The 13,541-nt window shown below is 40.9% G+C and overlaps 3 protein-coding genes across 7 annotated transcripts in view; 1 reads left to right on the top strand and 2 right to left on the bottom strand.

Annotated features, from left to right (window-relative positions):
* The window catches only part of pex14 (peroxisomal biogenesis factor 14), a 45,608-nt gene extending 42,423 nt beyond the window's left edge, over nucleotides 1-3,185 (bottom strand). The window contains exons 1-2 of the mRNA XM_037271157.1: nucleotides 3,059-3,185; nucleotides 1,948-1,998 (exon numbers count right to left, since the gene is read on the bottom strand). Of these exons, the coding sequence (XP_037127052.1) occupies nucleotides 1,948-1,998; nucleotides 3,059-3,094 (87 nt within the window). The 5' untranslated portion in view covers nucleotides 3,095-3,185. The remainder of the gene's footprint in view (nucleotides 1-1,947; nucleotides 1,999-3,058) is intronic.
* Nucleotides 3,186-3,339: 154 nt separating this feature from the next.
* dffa (DNA fragmentation factor, alpha polypeptide) lies at nucleotides 3,340-7,323 on the top strand. The gene is made up of 6 exons (XM_037271167.1): nucleotides 3,340-3,533; nucleotides 4,100-4,258; nucleotides 4,378-4,535; nucleotides 4,818-5,025; nucleotides 5,450-5,568; nucleotides 6,146-7,323. The coding sequence occupies exons 1-6, from the start codon at nucleotides 3,440-3,442 to the stop codon at nucleotides 6,359-6,361; spliced, it is 954 nt and encodes a 317-aa protein (XP_037127062.1). The 5' UTR covers nucleotides 3,340-3,439; the 3' UTR covers nucleotides 6,362-7,323.
* Nucleotides 7,324-9,221: 1,898 nt separating this feature from the next.
* masp2 (mannan-binding lectin serine peptidase 2) lies at nucleotides 9,222-12,575 on the bottom strand. 5 transcript variants are annotated; one of them, XM_037271215.1, is made up of 6 exons: nucleotides 12,499-12,575; nucleotides 12,203-12,325; nucleotides 11,965-12,142; nucleotides 11,424-11,555; nucleotides 9,892-10,088; nucleotides 9,222-9,725 (listed from the first exon to the last, which is right to left on the bottom strand). In XM_037271215.1, exons 2-6 carry the CDS (start codon nucleotides 12,302-12,304, stop codon nucleotides 9,567-9,569), a joined length of 768 nt encoding a protein of 255 aa, XP_037127110.1. In that variant the 5' UTR covers nucleotides 12,305-12,325; nucleotides 12,499-12,575; the 3' UTR covers nucleotides 9,222-9,566. The 5 variants fall into 5 exon arrangements, with proteins under 5 accessions (XP_037127110.1, XP_037127100.1, XP_037127091.1 ...); XM_037271205.1 differs by having other exon boundaries at nucleotides 12,203-12,363; nucleotides 12,499-12,561; XM_037271196.1 differs by having other exon boundaries at nucleotides 12,203-12,422; nucleotides 12,499-12,558.
* Nucleotides 12,576-13,541: the final 966 nt, after the last annotated feature.

Below are 13,541 nucleotides of genomic sequence, written 5' to 3'. Positions count from 1 at the left end.
GGGCTGAGTAGTCGGCAAAGAGCAGCGCTGGAGGCAACACGAGCGGCTGGCAGCAACTGGTACACCAGTCAAACATGGTTGTCCCAGTCTCTCCCATCCTCGCCCTCTTGCTCTCTCTTGCTCTCTCTCTCTCTCTCTCTCTCTCTCTCTCTCTCTCTCTGGCAATACTTAAACTCAGCTGGACATCCGTTACCACAAAGGAAAGCCCACGTGGTGCAGTGTGCTCGGGCCTACTGATTTGGTCGAGGCTAAATCAGAACCCCTAAACTGAACTGGTACCCCCAGTCTGACATGCACGTGCACGTAAATGTTATACAAATGTGCACATGGTCTCGCTCTCTCTTGGTCTCTCACTCTCTTGCTAGCTCGCTCACTCAATGCCCTCCCAACCCTGCCGGCACTCCCTTTCCTCTCATCCAGATAAAATCCTTTCAGACACAAATTTCAATTATTCACCGCATCCAAATAATGCCATGTGACAAGAATTATCCCTACTGTAATAATCCACTTAACTGGGAAAGAGCAGCTCATCAAAAAGAGAAAGGAGAAAAGGGACCGCAAGTGAGGGCAGTCGCGTGTGTGTGTGTGTGTGTGTGTGTGTGTGTGTGTGTGTGTGTGTGTGTGTGTGTGTGTGTGTGTGTGTGTGTGTGTGTGTGTGTGTGCACGCGCGCGTGTACATGTGCGTGCATGTATGTGTATGGAGTGCGGTGGGGGGTGGGTGGGTTGCTGCTTGTCAACCAGTCTCGAATCAGAACCCTCCTAACAAGAATTTCTGCCCCTTTTTGAGAAGGCCGTCTTGAAGCGATATGGGATGATGAAATTGAAGTAAATTGAAAGAAAGCCTGAGAGAATGCTCCCACAATCAATAACCCCAGGATTAAATTAGCCTTGGCATGAAGGCATGATGTGGTGGGGGGGCTGCGAGGGGATGTGAATGATGGTGAATGACATTGAGACATGTTGGCTAAACAATACCCAACTCCTAACCTGGATGCTATGCTGCATCCATACAAGGACATTTAATGTACAGTACACTGCTTGGCAACAACAATTCACTGTCTTTAATCATGTAAACTTGCTTATGGGTACATTTAAACACTTTACACATCGCCACTGAAAAGTGATGATACGACTTTAAATGTTGCCAACCTTGCATTCACCTCTTGCATTAAATGAGTTGATATGATGCAGTCACTCTCTCTATTGCTCAGCCGTGGGGTTGCTACACCGTAAGAGAAGTTTTACTTTTTAGAAATTCCGTATTCAGCCGGTGGAAAATTTATATTGGCAGATGTATGTTAAATTTATTTCAATGTAACGAGTAGGAGGTGCTATAAAGCACGTTGCAACTTTCTGAGCAGATGGTGGGTTTTACCTGGATTTAATAATAAGGAAACAAAAGTTAATCTTGAATCTTATTAAAAAAAAAATAATAATAAAAAACATTAATGGGGATCAGAAAACAGAGCTTAAATTTGCTTGTGTACAAATTAAACTTTCCACTGATCTAATCTAGGCTATATCAGGTCTACCAATATTTACCATTTCGTGCACATTTTATGATTGGCTCTGTTTTAATTCACTAATCCACAAATTAAGACATATGCAACATCTGCACTCATGCATTGTGGCATTACCGCCTATATGTAAGCGATGTATTGAAACTTTGTTTAAAACTTTGCTCCATGTGTATCTTTCTGCAAATCACTACCACTGATTTCCTTTCTGATGAGATACTGCAAATGCAGTATATACCATATAAATAACAGTATAACGCCCATTATTTATTAAAACATATTCATCACAACACGGTTTCCTGATTACATGAGATTAAAAATATCCAATATGCTCTCATTTATACGTGCTTGCTTTAAAGAAACTGTAAACTGAATTTCTGCTAGAGATTCTAGTCAGTTGTTTTTAATGAGTGAAAAGTTTACTTCTTACCAGTGCTTCTCTGAGGGGAGCCGGCGCATCATTACCAGGAGGAAGGGCAGCCTGGGTGTAAACAAGAAACAGTATTAGAGTGCCACCTGCTGGATGACTGATGAAGTGCATGTATCAACTTGGTCATGTTTGATGCCGCAGAACCAAAGTCCTTGTGCTTAATTATTAATCACAGATACTTACCTGACCTTAACAGTTACAGATTTGTTAAGAGGATATTGTTTCCCAACCTACAGTATTGACCAGTAGCTGACAGACTGTCAATGATTAAGATGACAAAATGTAGAGTTTCTGTAGAAATTGTGTGTGAATGCTGAAATGTGTAATGATTTTTTAATTTGGAAAAAAAATCCGCGATGTAGTGAAGCCGCGATAAACGAAACGCGAAGTAGCGAGGGATCGCACTTAGCGCCTGTTAACCCATCGACCTTCCTCTGCAAAGGCACAGGATACTTTCAAGCAACAACTATGGGACGTTACGCCTTATTAATGAGTATAAGCTATTGATGGCTGCCAAAGCGTGTTTATCACTCATGGGAAATGAACAAGTGTCACGACTGAGCATTTATATTAAATATTGAACTTCTAGAAAAGGCCAATGACAACACCTTTGCTTCCCTGTTCCATGCACGTGACATCAAAAATGTCAACATTGTGAATCTGAGTCCAATAACTTCCAATCTTGGATGGTGCACCACGTTTTAACGTTTTACTGCACCACAAAAAAGGGAAGGTGCTTGTGTTCATTTGATTTAGTAGTCGACGGGGTACGGAAGTTAATAAACAATCACAAAGACAGCAAACCTTGCCATCTTGACGAGGTCAACTTGTTAACTGTACATCAACACAGTCCATGACACAGTTCATGACAGAGTCCCTCTGCTCTAATGACTAAATAATACGCAAAAATGGTTTGATGACATTTATGGCGTTGCAACTTTTGAACGCTTTCCAGAGCTACCGCACATTGCTAGCTAGCTATTATGCTAATAATTCCAGAATGAAAGCAGCCAGACGAGGCCGAATGTAGTGGCATTTAAAGAACAAAGTGCACGCTGCAAGAGCGCATGCTCGTGCCTATGGATATTAACAGACAAGTGACATTATTGACCTGTGCTGGTGGATCAGACTGGTCCGTGGATGCCATCTTGCACTTAGCAATAAGGCTGCTCGGTGTTTGATTGCTTTTGTCTGAGCTCAAAGTCAAGCGCACTCGCTGACCGAAACCCAAACATTAAATTTGAATTGGCTCAATAAATATATAGATATAGTTTGCATTTGAAACGGGGCATGCATTCCACCCACAGTTTAAACATATAGCTTCTTTCGGAAAGTAGCTACTGTACTTTTAGGGGAAAGTGATGTGTACGCAAAAGGGACTACATATCCCACAATTCCTTTCGGCAACAGCGTTCCTGTATTCGAAACTGCCAACTACTGAGAGCGCTCCTGGATTCTTAATAACCATAATAGTTCTACGTTTCTGCGCACAATGGCGGATCGCAGGCCGTGTAAGGTGTGCAATTTTACACGCCAGAAGTCATATGGCCTGGTCGTTCCTTCGCTTGAGGAGCTGAAGGTTAAAGGTGAGATGATGCACATTTTAAACACAACTTTGTTGATGCCTCGCTTGATTTAAAAACGTTGTAAAGCCCGTGCACAAAAAAACAAGGCTAACATCGAATTTAATGTTAAAACTGTTTCATATGAACGACTCTGTGATCCGCATTCATCGTTTTTATTTATAATGTATAGAGCAGTAATGAATCCTACATTGACTTGTTACTAACAGTCGTCTCAGCACTGCTGTCGTGGCCGCAGAATCTTATCCATGATCAAGAGCTGGCTATTTGTCTCACTACATTTCTAACGTGCTGAAACTTGCTGGAGCTGAACGTGAAACGAGTGAAAAACATACCTCCCTCCTGTCCTCTCATTCCTTAAATGCTAGTCATCACCAGGCGTTGGCCAAAAGTTTTGCCGGGATTCAATATGATATTGTAGTGATATCGAGACTATTTTTTTTCTTTTCAAATAAGCAACTCAACACACAAGCATTTCTGATCAGTATGTCCACAGGTGAGAGAAGCATTCAAAGATGTTAGTGACGTTATTCTTGTGATATCATCAAAGTCCAATTGTTTCATTTCAGGAAGTGAGTTTCTTGGTTTCACACCACATGACCCAGTCACAGTGGTCTTAGAAGATGATGGGACAATAGTTGAGGACGAAGCCTATTTTTGGTGTTTACCCTTAAACACAAAGTTCATGTTGCTGCATGAAAAGGAAACGTGGTCGCCACTTCGCAGAGGTGAGCCTATTTGATTCAGCCTTAAAATTATTTACTATCTTATCTTTTTATTTTGATTTTTGTTATGCTTTTTTAATTTGAATGGCATTCTGTGCACCTCTTTGTGCCTTCCATTGCAGTTGATGGTGGCACAGCGTGGATGGCAAGGGATTCCGTGATACTTGAGAGCAGCGACACTGTGGACGCAACTGATGGAACTACACCATGGTTGGACTTGGCCTTGCAGCTGAAACAAGACCTGGCCAGCATCATCCTCATGTGTGAGGAAGACTTACAGGTGCCAGTCCTGTTTGTCACTGTGTGTGTGTGTGTGTGTGTGTGTGTGTGTGTGTGTGTGTGTGTGTGTGTGTGTGTGTGTGTGTGTGTGCGTGCGCGCGCGCGCGCGCGCGCGTGCGTGCGTGTGTGTGTGTGTGTGTGTGTGTGCGTGCGCGTAGCGAGAGAGAGAGAGAGATACCCTCTCTCTGAGGTACAGTATCTGCACAAGCCAATACAAACACTGTCTTCCATTATGTGTCATCTAAATGAGTACTTTGTGTAAAATCTGTGTCACATGTTCCAGTGCTTGGTGGATGTCCCCCGCCCTGAGCTTGCTTCTGCTCTCGGCTTCCAAGAAAAGAAGACTGAGAACCTACAGGAAACGCTACAGATGGTTTTAGACCGTCGGGAGGAAGAGAGGCAATCAAAAGATTTGCTCCAACTCTTCATCAAAGCAGTGGAGAAAGAAGACGTACAGCCACAGGAAGAGACAAGGCGGCCCAGTGAGGGAGGTAGGTTGAAAGCGACTTCTTTTTAAAATGAAAAATCTTAATCTTACACGAATCAAAATCGTAACAACTGGGCATCACATTGGTGTTGTGGCAAACACAGCAGCCCCACAGTTGACTAAGGCCTTCCTGTGGAAAGTTTGCATGTTCTCCCTGTACTTGCGTGGGTTTTTCCAAGCTACTGTGGCTTCCTGCCACATTTCAAAAGCATGCATGTTCAATTGATTGAGAGCTTTTAACTCTCTGTAGATGTGAGACTTGTGGCAGGTTTAGCTCGAACCTTAGTTGTGCTGCATTTATTTTAGAAAAGTCACCCTGATGCCACTAGGTGGAACTATTGTCACAGTTGAATAGTCTGATCTCCGTGAAGCGATTGAAGAATCTCTGCGAGCGACCATTTCATCTGTTTATGTTGCAAATACTGTAGGTGCTGATGTGCCTGACGCAATGGAGGTGGATCAAGCGTCAGGATTCACTTCCAGGACTTTGATGGTCCTGAAAGGAAAAACAAGCCCAGAAACCAGGCTGTGCACTGAAGATCTCCAGGTAACAACATTATGCAGTTCTTGGCACTTTCTTGATTGAGCATTATGTGTGTGTTGGTATAACTCAAGTGCTTTCTAGTTCATAATAAGTTTATAATGTTCCCTGCCCACCCTTGTTTTTTCTTTGGTACAATGGCTTTGTTGGAGTTGGTCAGTCGTGTTTCCATGCAGGCTGAAGCGATACATTATGAATACCTTAAAACATGTCTCGTTGATCGCAGGAGCTGCAGGTTCTTCAGTGCCATGTCCTTAATAGGTTTTCCCACGTTAAGTCCTCATTCCCCTTCTTTGCCGGATTTTCTCACTCCACTGAATCATTAAGTGCAACTTCAAACTAGTTGCTTCAGTACATTTTCAAGCATTGAGCAAGGTACACCTTCTTTGTAGTGGAAAATGGTTGGACCAATCCAAATTATGTTGGGTAGGGCTAAATCCAATTTATTTTAGGTTTGACCTTAAATAAAATGTGTGTATCTTAAAATTATGAATTGTACAACTTGAGGCACGTCCAACCTAAGAGGCCGCTTTGTATTTTTGTTGAGGTATTTCTATTAAAACGAAACACTTTGTGTTTAAAGATGGTGGTGTCCAAAGGGGAGCAAGCTATGCAGCAGGTGCTAGGCTGGGACAAAGTCAGGACATCGACCCTGCTTCAAGACTGTGAATCGGAGCTAAAACGACGTCTTCAGCAGGTCCAGGCCGTGCAATCTATGAGGGGCAACGTACCGCAAGGGGGCAGCAGCCAGCCGCCTCCTGAGAAGAACGACGAGGAGAGCCAAGCAACGCCGCCTTAACAGGGGAAATAGTCTCTTACCTTACTTGAGCACAGACTCATAACTGCTTACGTGGACTGCTTCAGGGCCAGCAGAATGAATTCGCATTGCGTTACTGATACTATTTTTACAGCCGGATCTCGTATAAATGTCAACAAGGTTGGTGTTTGTAGCATTTTGTACAACTTTCAAACCACTTCAATGCTTTTGCCTCAAGCAGAAGTGGAGGGCTATGCACAAGTCTGACAACAATCACAGATATTCCCTATTTAGATGTGAAAAGAACATCACAAGCTTTTGTGTGTAATTTAATGTCTGCTGATAAGAGGGAACATTACAGTTGACTTTAATATGAAGAAATTGACCTCAGAGAATCAGATGCGGATGTGCTTTTTTTCTTAGTTTCTTGATTGAGGCCAGTCATTTTTTTTAAATACTGAATCTTCCTTGACATATCCTGGTAACTGCCTGATATGTTTCCCATCTGTCCATAAAGTGCTCCATGCAAGTTATCTCTTATATTCTGTCATCAATCTGGAGTCTATTCCATCTGACGTAAGGCAAGATGTGGTGTACCAGCTTGGACTGGTCACCAGAGACGAGAATCCAGCTCAGAATGTAGACCGTGACGCAGACAACACTTTTCCGCCTTACTTTCAAAACAATTTTGTGCTTTTGTGGCAGTACGTAATATTTGTAATCGGAGCGTGGATGGGCGTGACCACTCCTATGTTGCACGTTTGATTTCTAAGTACAGTAATGACGTTTTTTTTTATCTTGTCGGGTTTCTGTGTTACGGCTGATTGATTGAGTGACAGAAATGCATCTCAAGATCTGGGGGGGGAGCAAAATGATTTCCAAGATATACAGTATGCAAATAGTGACTGTACATTTGCGTAGAGCACGACCCTGCTTGATATCGCGTTATAGTCGAGTGCGCAGACTAATTTATCATTTTCCTAATAAAGAGTTAGACAAGATAAGATGTTCATCACTTTGTATATGTTAAGCTTCATTGCACACACCCAGGCAACATGTGTGGGTAACAAAGATTCTGCTTCATCCTTGAATTATGTCAAGCCAGCAGTCTATAATACCATTATTATGAAACTTATCTTTTGCTTTAGTAGACACAAAATGCAGGTCCATGTGAGTCATGTACGACATCATCTTTTCTCCAGCTAACACATACGTTCGATTTATCCACAAGGGTGAGCCTTGCGCACACCGAGGTCTCCATGACCTTGTTCGTAAGTATTTAAGATATGTGTGACGTAAACAACACGGTCCGTTAAAGCTGGAACTCTCACTTGACTTCCCCTCACATGCCCGCTGCAACACATGTACAGTACTGTTTGTATTTTGGACTTTATTGCAAAAAACTCATCGCATCTTTATAGAGTGGGACACCTCAACAAATACTCCAAGAAGTAAGATAAAATTTGAGAGTTCAAGCCATCATGGGTGATATCACAGGAGACCATTGAAGTGTACCAGCTATGACGAAAAGTGTGAAGAGATAGCAACAGACACAGAATGGACATGGTACTCATTGTGAAAATCAGAATGTAGTGTAAATCAGTACTAGTTATAAACAGAATTAGTCATTTCCAGTAAAAACCGCAAGGCGTTTTTCATTCCTGGATTTCCTATTAAACGTCACAAAATGGAAGCATCACTCTGGACATACTAATTCTTTTTGTTAATATGGTAATTGTTGACTTAAAATATTTCATGAACACATTTTTATGATGCTGGCCATTTCAGCCAATTCACTTGATAGTATTTTCTATGGGTAACATTTTAAATACATTGTAATGTCTTGAATGTCAACCTACATAAGAGTAGAATATATTTGTCTGGGAGAAAAATACTACTGTTTCTGTCAAAAAGAATAAGTCATTTATAATCAGTGGCTGTGGCTGTATTTTGTCAATAAATTCATGCATATGATGCAGAAGTAAGTCGGCAGGCAGCATGCTACTGCTAGACACCTTTATGGGTGTCATGGTGGGCGTAATTCCTGTGGGATTAGATCCGACTGGGCTGCTGTGCGAGCAGCCGATTGTGTCACGAGTACATTTTTCAATCATATTGTGTAGTCTGAAACTGTCAACAATGTTTGCATTGAAAAAAAAAAATATTCTGTTCACTTTCTAAAAACATTTCCTATTGAGATCAACAGTATTTGGAACTATTTGGTCCACTGTTTTTAACTCATGCTTGATTCTGAATTATTTTGAACTCCTCCTTGTGTTAACAAGCGATAAGCATAAGGAAGTGTCCAATCAGTCGCTAGCACATTGTCGTAGTCTGCATCTTAAGTCAGCGATAGTTCTTATCACAAACTGATGGACGCAACACCAGTAATTTCTTTGAAACCAAAATTATACAGAATGAAGAAATGGAACAGTTACTATATGCTGATTTGTCATAATGTCAGCCAAATTCCACATTATTCACAGAGGACGTCATAAAAAGAAATGACTAAATTAATACAAGGGTGCTTCTCTGGCACCTCAACACTTACTCTTCATGTGCTCCTTTGCCCTATTTGCTCGATGGAGACGGATTAAATGTTAGTGAGCAAGTGCAAAGTGCCAAATTAGAAGCAATTTCATTATAGTGGAGCACCCTATAATAACTGTTTTGGCAGAGAAGTAAAGCTGAAATTAGGTAGGAGAAAACGGCATAATGGATGAAGGTTAAAGAAGTGGCTTTCACAGCTCAAATGCTGCTTTTTTCCCCCTTCTCTCTCACTGAAAGTGAACTGATGGGCATTAAATGCCTCTGTGTCGCAACTAAAACAAAGCACTATTTGATCAGCTCATTCACACTGAAGAATTACCACGGTATTTCAAAGACCCAGTCCGATCACAGATCATCATAAAACATTTTATTTTAAATATGGTCTCAATTGTGAAACCAAGGGCATTCTTCATTCCCATAAAATATACAATTCAACAAAAATACCTCGACACCAAATATTGTTTTGTCTACAATACATAACCATGGGTGTCAAACACATTTTTGTTACTGGCTACATCATGACTAAATACCTTAAGGTTTTAAAAAGAGAAGACAATTTGGGTAACTTGGATATTTTAGCAAGAAAAGTCAAATCGATGCAGATAATTTGCTCTCGTGGGCCATATGACATGATGTGGCGGGCCAGATTTGGCGCCTCTGCCTTAGGTTTGTCACCCGTGCTCTACAGATTCAAGTTTCAGTTGGACTTCATACTCGTGTACTTGATCATCCATCCTGTGTTTTTCCCACTTGAATCAGACCTGAATGCAACATTTACTTGATGACTTCCGTCTTGGATGCTGTCTGGTTTTGTCGCTCCGCAGTACGGTCCGTATTCTCGTACCGCTGTCGAAACCTTGCAAATAACAATCAGTGAGGGTGATTTATAAAACATACTACTGGCGGTGAATATGCAGCAAACCACATGACCCAACAGTACATCAATTTAGCAGGGTGAAGGCAGCGACACACATGAGGACGAATACATTGTTGGGTCACGACTCGCAAGTCACATAACTAACCTTCAACATATCGTATGGACAGGGGACGTCTGGGTGCCCCTCTATGTCAAAAGGCTCCATAAAGTCCAGGATTATTTTGTAGCCCACCGAAAGACGGATGGTATGGTTGCAGTGACTCATGGGCGGATATGGGTTTGGGTAGCCTGGACTTGTCAGATGTCCTGACAGGTTGGTCAACATTTGGCTGAGGCATGGCACTGTTGGGATACAACATTCAAACATACTGCTGTGTTAGTTCCAGTTGTGTTCACAAAACGTTGCTGCAACCAATCGCACCAAAGTCATCCATGGCCTTATTCAATGTTGAGGGCTCCAAGAATGTTTCAACAATGTATTTTGTTTTTTTGCCTGCCCCAAAAAAAAAAAAAAAACAGCAGGTGCCAGCATTCCAATTTTTTTATCCAATCTGAAAAACATAACGTATTGCTTTTTGATTATTGTCATAGTTCACCGATCTGTCAAGTATTTTTACTGAATACTTAAAAAAGTGTGACTACTTTTGCCGCTCTCTGCGTCACCCAAATGATGGCGGTATTAACGATATGCCTAACATTGCCTTTGGAGAACATATACCGTAAATTAGACAGTAAGTGAGCATTGGCCAGCTATGATCTTAATATGTAGCCAACCAATTATGTACAGAATGATAGCGTTTCAACTTTTAATTTAGAAACATCTCCAAATGGCTTCTTTGACTGAAGTTGTTTGGAAAAACAAAAGAGTTTTTTTTTATTTTTTTTTTATAAAGAGTCGTACATATTTTAATCGACTCCTTTTGGCGCCATAATTAATGCCATTCATTAAGTTTGCATTACTGACGCAGCAAGTGTGCAGATATCCCAGACAATACAAATGATGGTTGCACAAAAGTTGTCATTTATATAATTAGTAAAATCTGTGGGCAGATAATCCTTTTTTGCCTATTCATTGCATGATTTATTTTGTCTCCATTCATCCTCCCCCAGCAAATAACGATCAAGTCAAGGCACGTCAAATCAGTAATTGTGATGCATTACCTGATGTCAGCACAATATTAGTGTTGCATACAGGTATCAATTTTTAATACCAATTTGATGTAGCTTCTCACTGGAGAATCAACAGTAATTACCTCGTCTTTTGGCAGTTGGCAGAGATCGAATGCTTTATGCAATTTGACTATAATTTCTCAACACATGCCAGCTGGAATGAAATCTACACCTCATATATAATTATAATATAATATAATATAATATAATATAATATAATAGATAGATAGATAGATAGATAGATAGATAGATAGATAGATAGATAGATAGACAGACAGACAGACAGACAGACAGACAGACAGACAGACAGACAGACAGATAGATAGATAGATAGATAGATAGATAGATAGATAGATAGATAGATAGATAGATAGATAGATAGATAGATAGATAGATAGATAGATAGATAGATAGATAGATAGATACATAGATACATAGATAGATTATATTATATATTATATTATGTAGTATAATTTTTATAATAAAGTCAGACATCATCTTGCTCACCTGTACAAGATCTTTTATTGAGATGAAGAAGATATCCTGGCTTGCATGTGCAGTAATAGCCACCAATATAATTGTGGCAGAAATGGTCACAAGTTCTCCCCTCATGCATACTGGACTGACACTCATTGATATCTGCAGAAGACGCAAAAGAAGAATCATGCTGGGTGACTCTTTTTCTTCATGGTTATCAACTGATTGCATAAGATTGGTCTTAATTGGAGTTTGAGGGTCAAGGCTGCAGCAAGCCCCCAGGTCGTATATCGGCATTTCTTTTTAGATGTCCAATTAAAAAGGACATTTTTACTGAAGAATCTTAAACCTGAGCTCGATAGCAAGACAGGACATCAAATAGATCAATTATTCTTTGAGACTGTGTGTGTGTGTGCGTGCGTGCGTGTGTGAGTGTGTTACTAAATCTAAGTTATAATTTTTCAAGAGGCTATTTTACAATTTATAATTTGACGAGGATAAAGAAAACAGCCAGGTTCAAACAAGTAACAAGCATGCAAAAAAAAAAAAAGGTGTCACTATTCTACATCACCTTCAGAGGTGTAAAATGCTTGGAAGCCAGTGAATCGCTCCTCGTTAGAGTAGTCACTCCTAAAGACCACTGACATGCGGTTGCCGGCTGACAGGATGACGGTGTTCCTCGGGGAACTTTCATCGTTCTTCTCTTCTTCTCCACAAAACCTCACGGTATCATTGCCCTCTGCCAAAACCTGTTTGGACAGGGTCAAGGCACTTGTAACCAACAATCAAATAGAGTAAGAAGGTCGTACCTGGGTGTAGTCGTATTCGCACAGATTTGAGGGTTCAATGCTGAAGTGGGTGAAATAGAGTTTGACCCTGTGGCCCTGTGGGAGAGTGATGTTCCACTCCATGTATGTGTTGTCAGGGTATGGCTGGGGGAAGTTTGGGGTGGTAAAGTTGCCGTATAAGCCTGTCAATTCCACACTCAGCGACACATGGAAAAAGCAGAATAGGACAAATACGCAGCCGCTACTATCACATTTATGTGTGAGTGCAACCATTTTAAGGAATATCTGTTAGGGGGGAAAAAAACATGGATACTCACCTGGTCATGTTGACATCGGTCGTCAAATGTGTTCTCTCTTTTGGAATTGTGCCCCCCTCAGCTCAGTGCTCTCTGGGTAATTGAACCTTTGTGTCCCTCCCAGCTGACAGTTAGGTAAACAAAGTGCGACAGGCACATGATCAGCGTCATCATCACCCACCTCCCCTGGTCACAGATGTCAGAGGAGCTACACATCAATAGTGTGGTGAAAGTTCAAATCTTGCTGCTTCACCGGAGCTTTACAAGTGGGAAGGAGGACTGATGGCTCATCACCGACTTTATAAAACATACAACACCTTTATAAAAAGAAATGACGCCAGAAGTTAAATGTCACTTTTTGCAATGACTCAGCACTAAATACACTTTGCCTCCCCTCTGTGTTTTCCAAGTAACCAATGCAAATTGCAGTTAAGCGCCAAATGGTAATGCTGGTCAAATTTACTGTATATTTGTTGTGCAACACACATGCGTCTATCCCATTTTCGGGTGTGCTCAACCATCCCTAAATTGAATCCTAGTAGCCCCCAAAATTGTCATCCATCCATCCGTTCATTCATTCATTTCTCCATTGTCCTTTTTAAGCAAGCGAGCAAAGTATCTAACCATACGGTACAAAACAATGTGTATACATTAAAAACAAAACTACAACACCTCTGAGCAGAATAATACGCTGCCTATACAGTCATGGTGTACATGGTTTAAAACATAATATGTGATACATACATATACTATAACCACGACCAACACGCTATTATCATTATCAAGCTTAGTGTTGATGTTCTTGGAATTCAGCTGACATTTTTTTCTGGCAAGGAAACATTTGGTGCCAGTGACAACCGATAATTGGATACCCATTAACACGATAACACCTAATAAGACACAAAGAGAGTATTCAGAATTTGTCAATGTCAATTTTTTACTAAATGAGTTTAAAAATGCTCAACATACACCCTTAAACCTGTTAGGTTAAAAATGGGATATAAAAACAAAAACATTTTTGGGGTTATTTTGTACAAGGTTGTAGGCCCAATTTTTCACCCAAA

This window comes from Syngnathus acus, chromosome 2, assembly GCF_901709675.1.
Source record: "Syngnathus acus chromosome 2, fSynAcu1.2, whole genome shotgun sequence".
Taxonomy (NCBI): domain Eukaryota; kingdom Metazoa; phylum Chordata; class Actinopteri; order Syngnathiformes; family Syngnathidae; genus Syngnathus; species Syngnathus acus.
This window is presented reverse-complemented; position numbering and strand designations above follow the sequence as displayed.